Source organism: Saccostrea cucullata, unplaced genomic scaffold (assembly GCF_032062105.1).
Source record: "Saccostrea cucullata isolate Sc308-1 unplaced genomic scaffold, CSIRO_AGI_Scuc_v1 ctg6322, whole genome shotgun sequence".
In the NCBI taxonomy this organism is placed as follows: domain Eukaryota; kingdom Metazoa; phylum Mollusca; class Bivalvia; order Ostreida; family Ostreidae; genus Saccostrea; species Saccostrea cuccullata.
In genome coordinates, this window is record NW_026933619.1 from 21,626 (window position 1) to 43,282 (window position 21,657).

The 21,657-nt window shown below is 34.1% G+C and overlaps 2 protein-coding genes across 2 annotated transcripts; one reads left to right on the top strand and one right to left on the bottom strand.

Moving 5' to 3' along the window:
• Nucleotides 1-5,506: 5,506 nt before the first annotated feature.
• On the bottom strand, nucleotides 5,507-7,554 carry LOC134238757 (uncharacterized). The gene is made up of 2 exons (XM_062720883.1): nucleotides 6,500-7,554; nucleotides 5,507-6,077 (listed from the first exon to the last, which is right to left on the bottom strand). The coding sequence occupies exons 1-2, from the start codon at nucleotides 7,471-7,473 to the stop codon at nucleotides 5,804-5,806; spliced, it is 1,248 nt and encodes a 415-aa protein (XP_062576867.1). The 5' UTR covers nucleotides 7,474-7,554; the 3' UTR covers nucleotides 5,507-5,803.
• Nucleotides 7,555-13,979: 6,425 nt separating this feature from the next.
• On the top strand, nucleotides 13,980-17,929 carry LOC134238758 (uncharacterized). The gene is made up of 2 exons (XM_062720884.1): nucleotides 13,980-14,888; nucleotides 16,921-17,929. The coding sequence occupies exons 1-2, from the start codon at nucleotides 14,068-14,070 to the stop codon at nucleotides 17,318-17,320; spliced, it is 1,221 nt and encodes a 406-aa protein (XP_062576868.1). The 5' UTR covers nucleotides 13,980-14,067; the 3' UTR covers nucleotides 17,321-17,929.
• Nucleotides 17,930-21,657: the final 3,728 nt, after the last annotated feature.

Here is a 21,657-nt window from a genome sequence, read left to right on the forward strand (position 1 = left end):
TTTATACTGGCCTTAGCCTCCTGCAAGTGTTGACCACAGCATCTTTGATTGACCATTGACCATAGGTACTGGATTGGTACTGCATGCATGATTTTGTACGTAGGTGAACTCCCTCAGGTACTGTAGGTTAGTCCCAAAACCCCGGTGTTTCCAAAATGACACACACAGTGTATGGTAAGGATTCAGACACAGAGTTTCTAAGCTGATTAATCTCAATAACAACATTGTTGCATCCCGGTGGTAAGTTGTGAGGGTCCCGTCGGAGAAGTTGCATAAAATTACATGTTTCACACTCGTACCATGAATCAGGAAGTAAAAGAAATATATACCTTACAATCTTTGTGGGGGGTCGAAGGAAAGTTCGTTACCTCCGATTTGAGAAAGGCTAATGTCAGGGGCTGTGGAGAAAGTACATAGTGTTCACGATTTCGCCAAACCCTCAACGTTTAACCCACCTTGGCCACGGATCAACAGTGAGAATCTATTTATAATTTAGGTCAAAACAAAGATTTTTTTTTCACGTCTTGTCTTTCATATACTTGTCCATCCTTCTAATGTACGAATGGCCGATTGGCACAATCCTCGTCATGTCCGCCATTTTGAAACACCCCGCATGTACCCAGGCTCCGAAGGAGTCGAAAAACAGTCACAAAGCGAATCCGAAATATCATCACTTACATACTGTGCATAAAGTCGTATGTACTACTAATCCACTGATTATTAAGCATTGATCAAGATGAATAATCCGAAATCGTTATGTTTTTCTACAAAAAATGGTGTGTACAAACACTTGCAGCATCCACCAGCGATAACAATCACGTGATATATCCGACGTTAGCTCACAACTAATCAACGCAAAGCCCCAAAACCTGAGACTATGCATTACATAACGTCCTAGCTCTGAAACCTGATATATACATGAAATATACTAAAATCACTACATTCTAACCACAGAAAATGGTAAATTACATATGTATGCATAAAACATATTATTGTCAATAATATTACATTACGTTACCGATATTTACGTTACCAATATTTACGTTACCAATATTTACGTTACCATCATGTTTTAAAATAAATTGGAATTTAATTCTAAAGCATTCGCGAGTTAATCTTAATGATTTAAAAACTAAAAACATTAAGAAATACACTGTTTCTTAAAATGACATTTTTTCTGTAACAAGATTGCAGAAATGCAAAAGGAAGTGCACATGCAAAGGTAAACATCTTTTACTCAATATCTTGTGCATCCGTGTGACTTGAAAATTGAATTGACATAATATTATTCACAAATAGAATTGTGGTTTAATGATAGAATTTTTCCATTTTGAGCAATTGGTTAATATTGCATAGTTTTAAGTGTAATGCACGTTATCATTCGGAAGGTAAATCTGAAAAAACTTTCTTCAAGTTTGTACCGGTATTTTGCTGTTTGTTTGAACTGAAAGTGTATCGTCCACTTAAAAAATCGTTGTATACACCTAAATTGTATACCAAGCTAAACTAAACATTTTGAAGAAGAAAATATCATATTTCGTAGGAAATATAATTCCAGAGAATAGGCGCTGCACTCCATGTAGTGTGTGTGTGTGTGGGGGGGGGGGGGGGGGCTTCCACATCGGGTTAAAAAGATGGCTTGGTGTTGGGTGTCAAGAAACTGGTCGAAATCGAATCCATTTTTGTTGCTTTGCAAGATATACATGTATTAAATTGTGCACCTAATTTTTCCCATTTAAATTGCTGCTTAGACATAGAACTTACAACGTATGCGTCTATGCTTTAATAGTACTGAAAATTCAATTTACGTTATAATAATGTAGAATGTATGCATATTGTTCTATAGAGCACATGTGATATGCAACTGAAATAATTAACAAACTTTTTAAAGGGTGGTTAGGGTAACTTTGTTTTATTCATTTATTTTTTTTTTTTTTTTTGAGATTTGAAGATAAAGTTTTCACGAGCAATTAAGCATTTGAAATAATCAACAGATTAAATGATGGAAAGGGGGAGGGGTCATTTATTAAATGATTCCTTCCTCTATAGATAAGTCATAACTTGAATTTTCAATTCAACCCTTTGTCAAGAACACAGATAAGAAAATTCATAAAATGCAATAATTTAAAATGATATAATCAGTTTTTCCCCGAATATACTTTTATTTTGTATGATATCTATGTGCGAAATTTACGTGACATTTAACAAACACTCCGTAATCAGGTAATGGCGAAATATTTTACCTTCTTATATTTTAAATTATGTGCTTTTCTCTGAGCAGATTAATAAAGAATCAAATAATGAAACATATTATGGAATATTGTCATTATTTAGCTTATCATCAGATTTGATAAAAACTTGTTAAAATAAAAAGAAAATAATTTCATTTAAATGAAAATTATGCCTGTTTTGTTTTTACTAAGAACTGAATCAAAGATTTCACATACCTTTTACAAATGTGCTTAAACGGTTTCATAAATGTTTATAGTTAACAAAATTTTATGTGTATTATCTTAATTTTGTATTAGAAAAAATTCTTTCGTTTCCAAATATGGCTTTTCAACATCACGTAAATATCTTGGTGTAAAATTAGCCCTCCAACCCATTCATTTCGAAGGAGGTCTACAAAACACAGCATGAAGTATGTAAATCAAATTGTGATTTTTTAATAATTATACACTTTCATGTTTCAAATGACATATAATAGTGTTAGTTTCAGTTCACAAATTTTTTTGACTTTTCCCAAAGTCGATTTGGCACTATAAATTGAGAATGCGTGACGTATGAAATAGTTGTGGCAGACTCTGTGGTATCTTTTATCTCAAGCTCACCAGGATATATTGTATCGACATAAGAATGGAAATCACCATTGTTAATTGAGAATACGTCGTCGATATGTCTAAATGTTGAATTGAATATCATATTACATCAACTCATGTGCAAAGCTTTAATTGTCATAATAGAAGATTGTCTCTTAGTAGAAATGACACTCATAAACACTGAAATTGGTGATAAAGTGTTGGTATGTATCCTCTGAAAGAACTCTAGGAAAGTTTCCAAAGTTTATGAGCTTTTAGTATGACCCTAATTTGATTAGAGAGAAACACATAGATCTTACATGTAAAATTAAGCGAGAGGATGCAAAGAAAACTATGGTAGAGGATATAGTCATTAGATAGAATGAGACCCTATAGGTCACAAAACTGCTGTCTCGATACAGAAAGTAAAGATGAGTTCCTAGTTGGGGACAAAAATAAAGATGTAGAAAATCCTGTTTACATACATATATGTATCTACATATCTGAATAAAATGGAAGTAGAGTTGACGGTTCGAAGACAACAAAAAAGGCTTGATTAGCGCTCAAATTAACAATTTACTTATAATTATTTATTCACTGATTCATTATACGTTTTTCATATACTTGACACAAATGTCTTTGAAAAAAAAGCAACTTAGAGGAAAGTACGTTTCCTTTGTTCAATATGTCTTAACTTACTTTCGTCGCACGAAGCCTGGAGATTACATTTCATCACTTGCGCATCTGAGGACAAGACGAAAGGAGATATGGGTGCTGCTTATGATATAAAACCTTTGCAATCATACTTTTCGGTTGGCTAAAGTATGTTCACACGACTTTCAGCCACAGCCAACACATCTAAGATATATGTACGATAACGGACGATGAACATAAATGACAGGAGGATTCAGGGGGAACTCATCTTCTTTGAGTCCGACCTTGATTCCGACAGAACAATAAAAGGCGACAGTCCCTCTCCTATCTAAATAAAGAGAAAATAGTGGCGGAGTGTCAAGCCCACAATACACAAAGGAAAAAGCGACAGCCCCTCTCCTATCTAAAATAAAGAGAAAATAGTGGTGAAGTGTCAAGCCCACAATACACAAAGGAAAAAGCGACAGCCCCTCTCCTATCTAAACTAAAGAGAAAATAGTGGTGGAGTGACAGCCCCTCTTCTATCTAAAATAAAGAGAAAATAATGGTGGCGTGTCAAGACCACAATACACACAGGAAAAAGTTTGCTTAAAGGCATCTTTCGGGATTCAAGTGCAGCTTTGCTACCATTTTTACTCCGGTTGCAAGACCCAGACTCCTTGGCTTGTCGTGTGTTAACAGACTGTAATGTAACAATGTAGATAGATCCAATCAAATTAAGCCCAGAAAGATTTATTAAGGGAATATATACATGTAAAGGATTCTTACCTCTTGTATAACACAGTAAGATTAACCATTACTCTTGCAACATGTTTATGTATCACTATAGTCAATATATAGAGTAACTTCTTATAATATAATTTATATTAATGATAAACAAGTAGATTTCAAGAAAACTGATAATAAAAAAAGTTAAACTCCATATTTTTTTTTTTATTATTTCTTAAAATTACTTTTTTGTCAAGTTTGTCTCTTAAGAAAAAAATAAAATCATGATACGAAAACTTTCTTAGCTGAATTATGTATTTTGGGTGAAAAAATTTAATTATCTAGTAATTATAGAAACATCATACGTGGATATCGAAAAGCAAAAAAAAAAAAAAAACAAAAAAACAACAACAATAATTTGTGCATATTTATTTTAGTTGATGGTGAACCAATCCTTGAAATTGAACATAGACTACAGGAAAAGAGGATTTGATTTTTAGTCACCATGACAATTGCTTTCAAGAAAATCAATTTTTTTTTTAAAGACAACACACAGAAAAACTGATGAAGTACAGTGTGATTTACATTTCTTTCTTGGAGGGATATCGTTGTAGAAGAATGAGTGGGACAGTAAAAACACATAAAAGTAAATCAAAATTTAAAAAAAAAATGAAAAAATTAATTTTGATTTTAGGTCTCAGTAGATTTCAGAGAGAGAAAAGACGTGGTGTATAGTCTCTTACTTACTGTAGACTTCAACAGTTTTATAGAGATCAATGCCTGTTGCAGAGATTATTGAAAAATTTTTAATTACTCATATTTTCATCACAAAACATTTCTTGTAATAATTATAATCATCCCAAAGGATCTTTTTCAACGTCAACTTAATCATACAAACTTCTAAAGCAATATATTTTATCAAATATCTTTTTGGGTTTAAACTTACATTAACTTGCATAAAATATACATGTAGGTATTGTAAACTGGATTTATTTAAATGCATGGCTATTATATTCATTATATGCGAACTCTATCCATAGATCTAAAAAGTTTTTACACTTAAAGAACAATCATATGAACAAATCCAAACTGTCTTTAGAAAATCTTTTATATACTGTAGATCACTATTTTTTCTTGATACATTATTTTCGCGAGATAGTCATTGACTCTTGATTAGCGAGACAAAATTTTCGCGAATCGTGGTTATTGCTCTATATAATAATAAGGAATGCTATTATACGCGAGAATTAAATTTTCGCGAGCACACTGTCTCGCGTAATTACGCGAAAATAATGTTCTCGCGAGTAAAAAGTGATTTACAGTACTGTTTTACACCTGTACACCTTAGTTCAAAATTTAAGTAATGAATCTCCTAGCTGGAGAAAACATATTATTTTCATATAGTATTGGCTTGATCAAAATATCTGAAAACTTTTTAAAAAATTCTTTTTTATTCACAGTTATATTTAAAAAGCTCTGATCATAGGATAAAGGGGGATCAATATCTTAAACAAACAAGAATCAAGTTGAAATTTGGCTGATTCACTACTAACTCAAGGAAACGTTTTAATCTGTGGGCAAAATGTGAATGTGAAAACCAAGTAAAAGTTTTTAAACAATCCGCAATTTCACATCAATGACACTTAGAAAACCATGTCCCAAAGCCAACTGATAATGGTATCATTTATAATTTTTGGAATAAAATTGTAGACCGGATATATTCCTGATAAGCTGCAGATTTTTTTCATGGCCCTTGCAGTGTAAAAGAAGACGTGGAGGGCCGTGGGTATGGCTGCTAAATCGGCCAGTATTGAGGGCTCGTTGGGATTGCTTTTACAATTACAGCAACATTCCGCGTAACACCTTCCATTTTCTCTGATGACCGAGCAGCAACAGCAGGGAAAAAATGTCTTGCAACTAAAAAGAACGAAAAGCAATCATATATGATTTTGAGATTGCAAGAAAGGACATCTTCCAACATTATAAAAAGAAATATTTAAGGAATGTTTAAAAAGTTTTGTGTGAGTTATTAGTGTGTGAAACACAGACTTGTCAAGTAGGCATATTTCATGAAGACTATTAAACTCGTCATTTTCTTTGTCTAAAATCATAAAAAAATATACTCAATATTTGAATTTCTCTCTGCCCTATTTCGTTATACTTTTACTAACGCCGCTGTAGCCTAATTGTGACGTCACGTTAACGTACGTTTCTTTGTGTATATTTTTACGCGTGATAATAGTATTCAAATCAATTTCACGGTAGGCTTACTACAAAAATACAGCAAATGTAATAATTAACAAATATTAAAATAATTTTTTCATTAACTATGTACTTACTCAAAACAACAACAGCAACACGGACAAAGGCATTTCAGCAAACCATTGCAGAACTTTTTGATACAATTACCAAAGCAATCACCACACTTCTGACAAGGATTTCTGCAGCAACCATCACTTTTGTCACCTGCTGATACTTTTATATTTGTTATGTAGCGCCAAATACTGCTTAAACAAGCTACCAATCCATTCATGAATCGTTTGATAGTCTTTGAGTCCCATTCCACTTCGCAATCCAAACAAAGAAGTTTTTCGTATCGAGAAAGTAGAAAATTTTGTGGTATTTCAATAAATGTCGTCACTAAGAATACTTCAGTCCGTTCATCCAGATGATTTGGAATTTCTTCGGTAGGATCTAAGCGGTGATTCTGAACAATCTGGTAAACGATGTTGGCCATCTGAAGAATGGCGAGGATAGTGCCGGCAATGCAAACATACAAAAATTGATTCGCCACTTCCCCTGAATCAAATTCTTCTTTGCAATATTTGTCGTTATCTTCAATAGGATCTTCCATGTCAGTGTACTCTATCCAGTCGAATGTTAAATCCAGGATAATCAAAATGGCTGAAAATACGCGACATCCAGTATACCACCATACATTTCTTGGCTTAGGTGATTTCGCTTTATCTTCTTGTTCCTGATTGTGGTCGATTTGATTTCGCCGTTGTCCATACGGAAGGACAGAATCATGAAAATCTTCTACAGGACCCACTAGGGTTTTACCTAAGCCTCGATCTTTCTGTGTCATTTGCATGTTCACAGGAGGACGATTTGATTCCGTGGATGGAAGACTTTGTGGAACATACCCCGGCAAATAGTAGTTTGGCGGAACATTTCCAGATGAAAAATGGTTCCCACTGCCAGGATATATCTCATGTCTTCCATGCTGACTCCCGCCTATATATATTCCAGTGTCCCTGTATCTAGTTTCTATGTTTACAGAGACATGGTTGAAGTTCCCGTACGAATGCATTCCCCTTTCGCTGTTTTCTATCCTTTGTTCTTCTTTAGTGCTATATCTTGTCTCTTGCGACGCATACTAAGTTCTATGGGTTTACCAATGCTCATTTGCCTTCGATATCTTTCAGATCCAACTGAAGGGCATAGGGTTTCATTATCTCTCTTGTGTATAATAAAACGGTTGATAAATTTAAAACAAAAATCTACATTAACAGAATGTTAAAAGCACCCCGATGTTTCTTAGTTGAATTTAAGATTTTAGATAATTTTGTTCATTTATTCCAAAAGATGAATGTATTCGGAGTGTAATCTGCAGGGATCATTCATTGTTTAGAAGTCCAGACGATTTGGTCGGTTGATCAAAGTTGGACAGAGTAATAAAAAAGGTAATATAGATGGGAAAATGATTTATTACAATGAAATATCTTTTAAAAATAAGTTATACTTAAGTCTGGTTATCTTCACAGTTTCGAAACATATAGCATAATTATCACAAAATTATTGAACAGATAGGCCGATCTCTTAAAGGATATAATTATTAATTTATTTAATTTTAGTGGGTCGGAAGAATTGTTTTAGATCTCAGTGCGAGATAATCATTAATAATTATTTCAAAATTCAGTGAATAAAATCAAGGCGGCATATTGTTGGATTGTTTGTTTTACTAACTAAATGCCCCGAGGAGGATCGAAGCAAAACTTATCAATTCCCTACTGTCGAAACATATAAGACTGTGTTATCGTGGCTACATTCAAATGCCGTTATAGTTTTCAATATCAACATAACTGAATATTTTCAATCATTTTTAAAGAAGATCATTGCCAATAATCAATGCACAAACGACACTAAGCCACGTGCATGGATTTCTTGAACATTGTCTGTTCCATCAGTTATGCATACAATGACAAATTCATCTATAATACAACAAATTCATCTATGATATTAACATATCAAAATTTATTTTGAAAGCTTTTCATACTATGGAAAGCCAACGGGTTCAAAATTCCAACTCTGTAATTCTTAAAATGTACACATGTAAACCTGAATTTGTAAATTGTAAATCTTAGATTCATAATTTGTCAATTGTTCTTTCACAATTTGTTAATTGTTCTTTTACAATTTGTTAATCGTAAATTATCCAACATAAATTGAAAAGTGTGAAAATGTAAATGCAAGTTATGTCAATGATCACGTGTAATTCGTAGACTTGCGATTTGTCAACTTTTGAAATGTACTTGCGTGACTTGTAAATTATGCAATGTTGCACATTAAGACGAAAGAGGGCGCTATAAGGGTGGAAAGTCATTTCGCCCCAAAGGTAAAAAAGATCCTTAAACAACTGAGTTTTGCATATCATGCCTTCAAACGGTCTCTTATACTGTTTACAAATGAGATTTGAGTTTAGTGCAGAGAAGATCGGGGATCTAAACACACAAAGCATCGCTCGAACACAGAGGACAGACGCGGATCTCGTGAATTTTTTTTCGAAAGAGGGGTCCGGTTTCCCAAATCCCCTGTTAAATCCACGCAAGGAGAGGTGCCGAGGGAATAGAACCCGAAATTTTTTTTCTTCAGTTTTATAAAGAAGCGTAAAGACTGGGCACGTATTATCGGAGGGGGCTCCCCTTTCCCGCTTTTTCTCGAACATGTTTCACTAAAATTTAGTATCAAAACCCATCATAACTATGGATCAAATTGAATTGTAAGAACCATACCACAGCCTCCCCCAGTGTCAATTATTTTTCTGGGTGTCCCTTTCAAAAACGTTAGTACGTGCATGACATTGGCGTCAGAAGCAAATTGAAAGTGGGGGGGGGGGGCTAAGTGAAAAAAAATACCTTCAAAAAATACCTGACAAGCCCAGAAAAAGGGGGGATGTCCATTTCCCAAACACGAAAATCCTATTTTGTGGGAGGGGGGGGGGGGTAAGGTTCGAACTTCAGTACCAAATTTTTTTCCTAACACCACCACTTTCCCGATTTTTAACCTATACTGCGACGTGTCTGTGGAAAGTGGGGAGGGCGGGGGGTAAACCTACAAAGAAATGTTCAATGTCTATACTAAGAATATATTTGGAAAAAGTTCCGACACCTACGGATGAGGACTATGTTTTTCACGTGTTCTGTTTTGGTGTTTTGGTGTGAGCGTTGGACCCAAGGCACGGAAGCCTTTATTCTGAAGTTTATTTTGTTTCATGAAGATGCATGGAATAAACTATATGTAACCCAACAAAACTGAGATTCTCCATACCTTCTTGGATGTGTTCAGCTCTATAAAATCATCTGATTAATGTATACAAACTCAATGAGTGGTGCATAAAAGAAGGATCCCCCCACACTTCCTAGTAGTGTGTTAGTCTTAAATTTGATATTATACTACTAGTATATATTAATGCTTATTTATAAGCGCAAAAATAGTCAAATGTTTGGAAGAAAATAAGAGAAAAACTACGTACTTAATATCAAAAATGAACATATGATCACTTCATATAACTAAAAAAAAAAAACTCCTGTGTACTTTACAAAAAGAAGAATGGGTTTGTCAATACATGTATATGTTCAAATTCCAGGATTTTTTTCTAAATTAGGGTGGAGCTTCATGTCCACTCAAAAAATTCATCCAAAGGCAAAAAAAAAAAAAAATTGCATGTGTGCGGGAAGGGGGGGGGGGCAATTCTCGTTGATAAGCTGTTTCAAATATTTATATGACTCTTCTACATATTTATATTTACAGAGAGGTTCATAACATCTGAAAGGGGGGTCCAAGGTTATTTCCTAATTGTTTTGCTGTATAAAATTCATTAATGAAAATCCGAGGGGGTCGATCCTGGCCTCTATATACATGTAACCCCCTACCCCCCCCCCTCCTACCGAATCTGCCAGTAACACTACAGAAAAGGCTTTTTTTAAAAATTAGAAAATTATTCAGGATTTTACTAGAGTATACCCCTGTTAATACATTATTATTTACAAACAGTCTTGAATTACAGTCCTTACAAACAGACATGAAATTAATTTATTCATCAGCCTTTCTTTATATGTTTGTGTGGTAGAACGTTTTTTATCATCATCGTCGTCCTTTCCACCCTGTGGTGTGTATGGCAGCAACAAATTTCCTCCACCCTTGTCTATACTGGGCCAGTCGCGTCAATGATCCTCAGGTCTGGTGCATTTCTAAACGCATTGGGGAAATGATTAAATTGTTAATCAACGAATTAAACTGCCACCGTTATAGCGCCCCCTATCGTCTTAATAGGTCATAGCATAATGCAACCTTGCATAATTTACAAATCACGCAAGTACAATTTACATTTCACAAGTTGACAAATCGTAAGTCTACGAATTAAACGAGAGCATCGGCAAAGCTTGCATTTACATTTTAGACTAGTCAAATTACGCATGGATAGTTACAACTAACAAATAGTGAAAAAACAATTGACAGATAATGAAATTAAGATTTACAATTTACAAATTCAGGTTTACATGTGTACATTTTAAGAATTACAGAGTCGGAATTTTGAACCCGTTGGCTTTCCATATTCATACAGATGTAAATTTAAACAATAAAATTTCTTTCTTTGTTAGTACAGGAATTAATGTCACAGCTGTTGCAGAAAAAAATTCATCTAACCAGCGTAAGCATTTTATCATTTTAAAAAAGACTGTAAAACAGAATATTTACACAATGTAATAGTTTTTTTAGAATAAAAGTTTTTTTTTTAAAATTTTATTTGTATATTAATTTTCGATTTTTCTTATTTCTGAGAGATAAAATATACTGTGAAATCACTAGTGAGAATTTTTGTTTATGAAAAAGGTACGGTTTCAATACAAATATAGCCTGTATTTTTCTGAAATAGATTGATTGTATATTGTTGAACGTCCCTCTCGAGAATTTTTCACTCATTATGGAGACGTCACCGTATGCCAGTGAAGGGCTTCAAATTTAGACCTATACTCGTGTCAGTAGATAATAACCCCCCCCCCCCCACGTGCATTCTCCATTCACAATACACAGTACCAAACTGCATTAACCGAAATACAAATAAATATATAAAAGGAAAATATATCAAGCACTATACCTCAACTCCTTTTATTTTTCATTAAAATCAATCCACGATTGTCTATAATTTATCCATAATTTATATTGATAAATTGTTTATATTTACTGACATTTCCATTTTCCAGCATACGGATTTATATATAATAACCCCATTGTAAATTACAGATGAAATAAGAAATAAATTACCAACCGAATATGTATTACATATTATTAAAGAATATTTATTTTATTTCTGTTTATTTTAACGCATGTGGAATATTCCATGTACGAGTGAATAGGTCTCTAGTGATGACGTATTACGCATCTTATGAACGATAACTCATTATATGAACGATAACTCATGTTCGACTTCTTTTACGCCATATCTTCTAGTCATTACCTTTTTGGTATCTGGTAATAAAAAAGCTTAAAATGTAACATTCCAAATGACTGGTTGGCTGATCTTGCCATTCCCGAAATACTCGAAATGGTAGGGAAGCCCAATAGTGCAAACCGATACTAAATAAAAAAACTAAATATTAAAAACGAAAATAAACAATTTAAAAAGAAATTAATTCTTCAAAACAAACTGCAAGATCCATGTATTTTAAGTGTGGGGATTATAATTATCCATCATGCAGATTGATGCAAAAACAGAATCCATTTTTTTAACTTATGTTTTTGAACTTTTGTGATGGTATAATAAATCTTTAGCTATGTTAACTGCCTATATCTTCGATTATCTGATGGGGACAAATACTTGCCCCGTGTACTTATGGTTATCGTTCATCTATTCACGAGAGTACCAGTGTGTTATCCTAACGTTCTAATGTTGGAAGAGAGGTCATAACTCATTTGGATATTATGTATGGATCCCCGGAAGGAACACATATGTATTTAATATAAGAGGATATTTATGTGCCTCTTCCATAATGCTATGTAACGTACTTCTAGTCATGTTCAAAGCTTTGTAACGACAGAAGATGTCTTATGATAGGAATGACACCCATAAACACTGCAATTGGTAACAAAGTGATGGTATGTATCCCTTAAAAAACTCTAGGAAAGTTTCCAAAGTTTTTGAGCTTTTGGTACGGCCCTGATATGATTAGAGAGAAACAAATAGATGTTAAATATAAAATTAAATGAGAGGATGGAAAGAGGAAAGAAAACTATGGCAATGCATATAAATAGAATCAGATCCTATGGGTCGCAGAACTGCAGTCTCGAGACAGAAAGTGTATACGTAGTTGGGAACAAAAATTAAGAAGTAGAAGATTCTGATTATGAAAAGTAGAGAGTTTGCACACATATACATGTCTATCAAATACATATCTGAATACAAAAAGTTGAGTTTACAGTTCGAAGACAGCAAAAAAGACTTTATAAGAGCGTTCAGATAAACAGTTTACGCATATTTTTAATTCAACGATTCGTTATATGTTTTTCAGATCCTTGACAAAAATGGCTTTGAAAAAAATAGCTCCTAGGAAACTAGGCTCCCTGAGTTTATTTTTTAGCCACAACCAAATTCATCTAAGATGGTTAGCAGCTTCGTTACAGCTGTGAATGCAAAAACGGTTGATGGAGAACATAGCGGATCAGTGTCCAGCCCACAATACACATATGCAAACAGTTTGCTTACAGGCATATTTAGGGATTCAGTTGTATCTTTGATACCATTTTTGTCCCTTGGTGCAAGATTTCGACTTCTAGGCTTGACATGGGTGTACAGACTGTTAAATAATAATGTAGTTAGATCCAATCATTAACTAAGATAGAGTTGGAGGTAAAATATATGTAAAGGATTCTTGTATCTTGTATTACACAGTAGGTTATATCATTACTCTTGCAACAAGTTTATGTATCACTATAGTCAAAACTATCAAAAGAAAAGGCAGAAAAAAAAGAAATTCTATTTTGGCGCGGCGGAGGGGATTGATAAAAATCAGTTAAAAATGTGAGAAACCATGCAATTTATATATTTTGTTGTCTGTCAGTTTTATTCTACAGCCGAAATACTTAGGAAATTACTGAGTGTAGTTGATAAAACGTAATATCCTGTAGCAGTTGATTTTAAAGTAAATGTACTGATATAAAAACTGATTGAGTTTAATGTAACCAATTGACTTCAATTCGGTTAAGTGGATTGATAACAAATATTGCATGTGTAAGCCTTACCTTAATTTTATTGAATAAATCAAGGTCATAAATATAAAAAATGATAATTCCTTTCCTTCTGTGCAGGAAGAAAACTTTTTCCTGGATTCGACTTAATTTTTATATATACTAGTAGTTTTTGTCTTCAAATGATTTTTTTTTTTGGGGGGGAGGGGTATAAAATGTTTTAGGAAGAGGAGACATTGTACTGCACATTATGTAAAGTACAAGAGATAAACAATCTTCATTTTATGCAATATACCTTCCTAAATGATAACATTATCTAGTAATGTTCAGATCATTACTAAGAATCTGACTTACAGCGCTTGCTAAACCTATATAAAAACTCTTAACAAATACAAGTAAGTGCACTGCAGTTATATAGACGTTGCAAAAAGTTAGCAGAATGGATCGTCGACGAGAAGAAGACATAGAAATGGGTGTGATGAATAGGGGATATTCGCATGATGAAGACCAAGATTCCAATGAGATGAGACGCGCCTTGAACCAGGAGGAGAAGGAGGAGAGAACACCAAGGAACGTATGCTGGTATACGTTCACTCGTGTTTTGTCAGCGCTTCTGATAATTGGGAACGTCGTTTTGGATTGGCTTCAATATTTTGACATTAAGGACCCAATCACTGATATCAAGGACAAACTTTCTGATATCATTCACGCACCTGCTTCGTCCGAAGGTTTGAGTACCAGTGATCCATTACCCAAAAACGCATCATACTGCACGGATGACTCAGTAAAAGATGAACTGACGAAAAAGTTCATGTACTTTACCATTGCTGGATCCGTTCTCTCTGCCTTTCAACTAGCCAAGATAATTTATCAGATAGTTTTAAATCACAAGCGTGACCCAGCAGAGACGATACCAGACAAAATTGATGGCAAAGTTGAGGTCTTCTTCACAACATTGTTTGTGGAGATTCCACAAAACTACCTACTCCTTAAGTACGATAACATCATATGTTTTAACTGTGAGATAGAGTGGAATGGAAAGAAAATTAAGCGCTTTTTAAACGGCCTTGGCTCTGAACTAGCCAGTGTTTGGCGCTATATCACCAGTAGCAAATGTTGCGATGGAAGTGGTGGAGTTGTCAAACGTAAAGTTCAACGCAGCAATTGCTGTTGCTGTAGTTGCTGTAGTGGAGCCCTTTGCACAAGAATGTTTTGGACCTGCGTGGAAGGCTGGTTTCCTTGTGTCATTCTCTGTCGGGGGTGAGTTAAAGTTTATATTTATACTTCAATTACATCAATTAATCTTCTTGAATTTAAAATATAAGTAGACTATATATTTTTCAAATAAACAATAATATATTAACGCATCAATGTTTTTGTAATAGCTTTGAGATAATTTGAAAACTATCATTGTTTAAAGGTTGATCTGTATTAAAATCTACACTCTCCTTAATTACATCAATTTTATATGTCTTTTTTTTAATTCTTGTGGGAAAAAAATTAATAATACTATGCTAGTTTCCTGCTGTCTTCGTTATTATAAGCAGAAAATTATGGCTAAAACAAATAGTACTTTTTTGCAAATTTACAAATTTATTTTATGCTTCGTGCTTCACAACAAAGAAACAAATTTATCAAAATGTACTTAAATTTTTATATATTTAGTAAATTATTTGATGGAAAGAAATTATCTCAAGCCACGAGATTTTTGCCCATTCTATTTTCACAAACATGTGGTCTTTGTTCTTAAAAATGTAAATGACACACATTCATTCACTGAAACGATGATCTGAAGCTTTATGCAAGGCACCTTTGCCCAATGAAAGTTATAGTTATATCTTACACTTAGTAACCACGAGTCTACACTGAAGGCATGTGAAGGCTCTTGGATCCAGAGCACATATCAACAGCAATGTTAAGAGCAAGTCTCTATCCGGTCAGTCATGAATTAAGGTCGACCAAATATGGAAGGAATGGACGAAAGGACTGATCTGCAAAATCCCAAAAGAAAGCAGCCTACAGTACTCTAGTAGCTAGAGAGAGGTGACCTTGCCGCCCAAAACTAGCAAGTGCTCAGCGAAATACTCATCAACAGAATACAGACCGGAACTAACAACTTCGTTAGAAAAGCGCAAGTAGAATTCTAAAGAGAGAGGGGCTGTTAACCGATCTTCATTCTTATGAACATCATTTAGCAAGCTACCTTGAATACCAATTTTGTGGACTTGAGAAAGTTTTCTATTCGGTGCAAACAGACAGTCTTTGGGTCATCATGAAGAAATAAGGAGTACCTGATATAGATTATTAAAGCCCTGAATGAAGACTACGGTGCTCTGTGATTGATGACAACGAGAACACAGCCCCTTTCCCTGTGATGACCAGCTTCAAACTGCTGTTTGTCAAGTCTCTTGTTTCTTATTAAAACACTAGATGATGCATCAGACAATCACAGAAGAGAGAACGCTAATTCGATGAGACTCTTCCATTATGCTTGAGGTTCTCTACTTTTAGCATGACATTGCCTTCCTGTCATCAACAAGGTCTACAAGATGGTTGTAGAATATTCCGAACAAGCCAGTTCAGAAGATGTCAAAAGTAGAAAGCATCATTGGCGAGGTTAGGAGGAGGAGATGGAACTGGTATGGCCATTTGCTTAAAAAAATTCGACTGATGGCTGTGCTATGACCGCCAGGAGGGCATCTGAGGTAGAGGGAAGCGAGCGGAAGGTAAAAATTGGAACAGTGTATTGTGGAGCTCCTGGAACGCAGCACACAGTCGAAAGAAAAATGTCCAAGACTTGTGTGTTGTGTCTTCTATCAAAGGAAGAATCCAGGTAAGGACATGTTTGGGGAAATAAAATGGCCACAAAACTCTTGGCTTGCGACGATAACTAAATGAATGTGTGAGAGAAATGGTTTTGTATGAGTCATGAAATAGTTTTAAACCTTAAATACCTCTTTTATATTTTGAAGTTAAACATACCTTTCAAAACGGATCTACCTATTTAGTAACAAAGTATACCTATTGCTCTATATAACAGCAAGAGGATTTCACAAGACATTTAGAAGTAAATTCTTTGTAGTATTGAGTATAAGTATAAAACGGCTGGCTTTGTCTCAAATCTCAGTTGTGCTGCAGACGGATGGCGCTATTTACTTAAGATTTTTGGAAACAAATAAGTTTAAACTTATAAATTTGTTAAATATGGATTAACACTTCTTTCCGATTTTTTGCTATACAAATTATGCAGTTCTTTTTTTTTAAATTAAGGAAAATAAATGTTTCCTTGTAGGTATGAGGGATGTTCTTATTTGACATGCAGCTACTTAACGTATAATAGCGGCTTCTTCTGGTGGAATTGTTGTCCATTTGCCTGCTGCTACTCCTGTTGTGAGGGTCCGAAGTGTAAATCTTGTGAAGATTGCTTCAAATGTGACAATTGCTGCAAATGTTGCGACAATTGTTGCAAATGTTTCGACAATTGTTGCAATTGTAGCGACGTGTCGTGTGGTCAGTGTTTGATTGATTGTCTACTCAGCATCATTCGATTTTTCGGTGGAATATTTACGACATTATATACTGCTATGTATGTTTTACGTGTACTGGAGTATTTCTGTGTGGTTCTCCCGACAGAGTTTGCTGAGGCATTTGTTAGCATTATGGATACCGTGTTTGGTTGGATTTTAAACTGACATTATTTTGGCGGTCTTCTTTTTAAAGAACAAGGTTAACTTTTGCCTTTTTTTTGCCTTCAGAATTTCTTTAAAACTGAAACTGCTTAGTTTTAGATAACAATGCATTGAATATCTTTTAGATATTTGGTGATTGCTTATCTTTCAAACATGACGTAATTTTCTGGTTAGTCAATGCATTGTGACATTGTGAAATGCGTCAATTTCCTCATATTCTGAAAAAGTCTACAAAAAGGCCAATTTTAAAAGCTATTTTTGATATTTAATATAGAGCGCAACCTTTTATTTAAAATATGCAACTAGTAAACGACAGAACTGATTCTTAGGATTCAAAGACATGTTTTATTCTTTAGATTATAGAGTGCGCTCATATTATTTTTCTTTATTGAAAGTACTCAAGTATACTTATTTACCTTAAAATTCATGAACATTGCAATTTTAAAAAGCCAGTTCTCCAAGACCTGGACTTTTAGGAGAAATTTTTAATAGAACTGAAAGCACCTAGTCTCTGTTTTATTTTAATACTTCAAATGGAAAATCAAGTGTTAATCAATCAATTTGTAAAGCTACATGGCCATTTTATGCATAGCGTAAACAAAGCTATTTCTGTTTGATTATCCTATACTTGAAACATTTTAAATTAAACTACGTGTACTGATTGAAATGATTTATCAATAAATAATTAAAGAATATTGAGATTATTTATACAGAGAAAAATGACACAAAACTCAATATAGAATTTATACTTATTTATTGTGGAGAGTATTGGCCGTGACACGATACAAAATTGTGCGACGCCATTAACAGTGCGACATTTAAGTCCGGACACGACAAAGTCCGGACTTTTAGGTACCCTTTCGAAAAGACATAATTTAAAATTTTCCTGAAGTTTGGTGGGATTTTTTATTCTCATCTCATCATGTCAATTTCAACTTCCACAATGTTGTAGTTTTTGTATAATCTTCTCCCAAAACTAAAAATACCATGGGAGAATGGGGGGATTTTTCATCCCACCTGAAATCCCACCAAAATCCCACGGGAGAAAAAAAACTGTGAGGGATTTTTCCTCCCATGGGATTTATTATCCCATAATTGAAGAAATAGGATTAAAAATCCCATATTAGCCATTCATAGGATTTAAAGTCCTATAAAGTGTAATTTGGGAATTTTTATCCCATAGGATAAAAAAAACCTTACTATAAGGACATGTGTACTTAAGCGAATGCTTCGTTAGATCACAGTTTACTACATTAATTAGGTCATTCTTTAGCATCGTCATTGGCGTTGTGGTAAACTTTTCACATTTTCATTTTAACTGATGTGAAAATATTTAGTCCTATTGAAATATTTATTTTATATTTTATTAATTTAAGAAGAATATTTATTTCTACTGAAATCAATTAGCCATAATTACTTATATCCTTTGATCCGCCACAAACTTGAAAAAAATAATATCCACTTCCCTTGGATCCATCACTTATGTTTAGATCATGATCACAAATGACATATAAGCCAAATGTTTGAAATCAATAACCCATAATCACTAATATCCTTTGATCCACCACAAACTTAAAAAAAAAAATATCCACTCCCCTTGGATCCACCACTTGAAAATTTAGATCATTATCACGCATGACAAATAAGTTAAGTGGTTGAAATCAATTAGACAAAATCATTTATATCCTTTGATCTGCCACAAATTAAAAAAAAAATATCCGCTCCCCTTGGATCCAACACTTGTAAGTTTAGATCATGATCACACATGACACATATACACTGGAAGATAAATGGTTGAAATCAATTAGCCATAATCATTATCCTTTCATACACCAAATTTTTTTTTTAATATAATATCCACTCCCCTTGAATCCACCACTTATGAATTCAGATCATGATTACACACGACATATTAGCTGAAATGTTTGAATCAAATAACCATAATCATTAATATCCTTTGATCTGCCACAATTTTTTTAAAGGAAGATAATATCCACTCCTCTTGAATCCACCACTTGTTAGTTTAGATCATGATCACACATGACATAAAAGCCAAATGGTTGAAATCAAATTTAAATTTACACTAATTGAGAATGCTTCCATATAAATATGACCAATCATGGCTTTGCTGTTCTCAAGAAGAAGATTTTTTAAGATTTTTCCTGTATATTCCTGTCTAAAATTTTGATCATCCATGTTGGGCTGGCCCTGCCCTACGCCCTATCTATCTATACTTTGATCCATATAAATATGACCAATCATGGCCTTGCTGTTCTCAAAAAGAAGATGTTTCCTATATATTCTTATGTAAAACTTTGATCATCCATTGTGGCCCCGCCCTACCCTCGGGGTCATGATTTGAACAAACTTGAATCTACACTACCTGAGGATGCTTCCACATAAGTTTCATCTTTCCTGGCCCAGTGGTTCTTGAGAAGAAGATTTTTGAAAGATGCCATTAATTTTTCAGTAATTTTCCATTTAACTCCCCTTGGAATGGGGTATGGCCCTTCATTTGAACAACTTGAATCCCCTTTACCCAAGGATACTTTGTGGCAAGTTTGGTTGAAGAGTCAAAAATGTGAAAAGTTTACAGATAGACGGACGCCGGACAAAACATGATCAGAAAAGCTCACTTGAGCTTTCGGCTCAGGTGAGCTGAAAATATTGCAACCCATTCCCTTTGGTATCCATCATCATATCTTTGGATCTTGTTCACCCATCTGCTCTATATGTCATCAATATTTTTTTATCATTAAGTTAGATATTTTCATGAATGAATTTAGATATAAGAATGAAATTTAAGTGCATCTATATTCTGCTCTTAATAAAAATTAAACTAGGGGTACTGTGAGCAATGGGCTCACTAAATGATACCCCCTGATGAATATAATGACAAAGTCCATGTTTTTGTATGGGAAACCCAAAATATGTGTTGAATCAAAAAATAAAATAGGGGGTCACAATGGCAATATATATATATGTAATAAAGATTCTGTGAACGTCTCATCAAATTTCATTCAGTGGTATGAGACTCAAAGGAGTTGTGGAGAAGAGATGGGTACCCCAAAGCATAACAGACAGATGGACGGATATCTGGATTAACTTTCTAAATATTATAATTTAAGATATAAGAAGACCCAATTTTTAAAAGAAAGCTTCTCTATGAATCATCATGTTAGGGTCAGTTAATCCCTTTTGGTGTGTTTTCTTGATTTTTGTCCCCCACATTCGGAAAGCGAGGGGACATTTAATTTCATTCATCTGTTCGTCTGTAAGTGTCTGTCTGTCTGTCACAAAATCTTTAACTTTGGTCATCTTTTGAATCATGAGAAGAGACAAGCTTTCATATAACACATGTGTATCACTTTTGACAAGACTTTTCTTCATACAATATGATTTTTTACCCTGTGACCTTGAAGTATGACCTGCTCTTCAAAAATGTAATTCTTCCTTATGACTTTTGATTTAGAAGAGATAGGGCTTTCATATTTTACATGTGCATTACCTTTGGCAATATATATTTCTGAGCATGCTATGATTTCAGACCACTTGACCTTGGAAGCCAATATTGGCCTTCATGTTTGACCTAATTGAAAAAAAATGGTGATAACATACAGTCAAAACTGCCATAGCGACCCACTGTATTAAGCGACTCACTGTCACATGTGACCGTAAAAATTCCCCCCAACGCTTTTCCCTATATATTCTACCTGCATTAAACGACCACCTGTCTAACGATTTCAACTGGGCGAACCCACCAAATTCAAACATCAACAATGTGTGTTTCTTTTTTCTAACCGTCCCGGGTTAACCGCGGAGGGTCAGCACACATACAAATTGTTCAAATCAATCAATCAATCAAATCAATCAATCAATATGTCATATCTCAAATTCCAAATATTAAGCATATCAACTTATTTTATCAAATCTTGCATATCAAATATCATTAATATCTCAAACTTCATAGATCAAACATCTCAAACTTCAAATATCAACATTTCATATTTCAAACCTGTACTATGTGGTACAGCTCTAAAGTATATATTACTGTCACCAAGAGTAAGCTTATTAGCTTAGTTTACACTAGCATTAGCATTTCAACAAGGTGACAGTTTATTACAAGTTTCACACAAACATTCAGTTATCAGTTGACTTGGTGTGCGCAGACGCTAAACACTAAATAAATGTCTTCTTTTTGAAAAAGTGCCACGACGGTTTCTTTTTGGTCAAACTATCAATCCTGCTACCAACTGGATTTTATAAACGATAGCAAGTTTAACAATTTTGCAACACTATTCAGTACGCATATTGCGTAGAGACAGTTAAATCACTTTTAG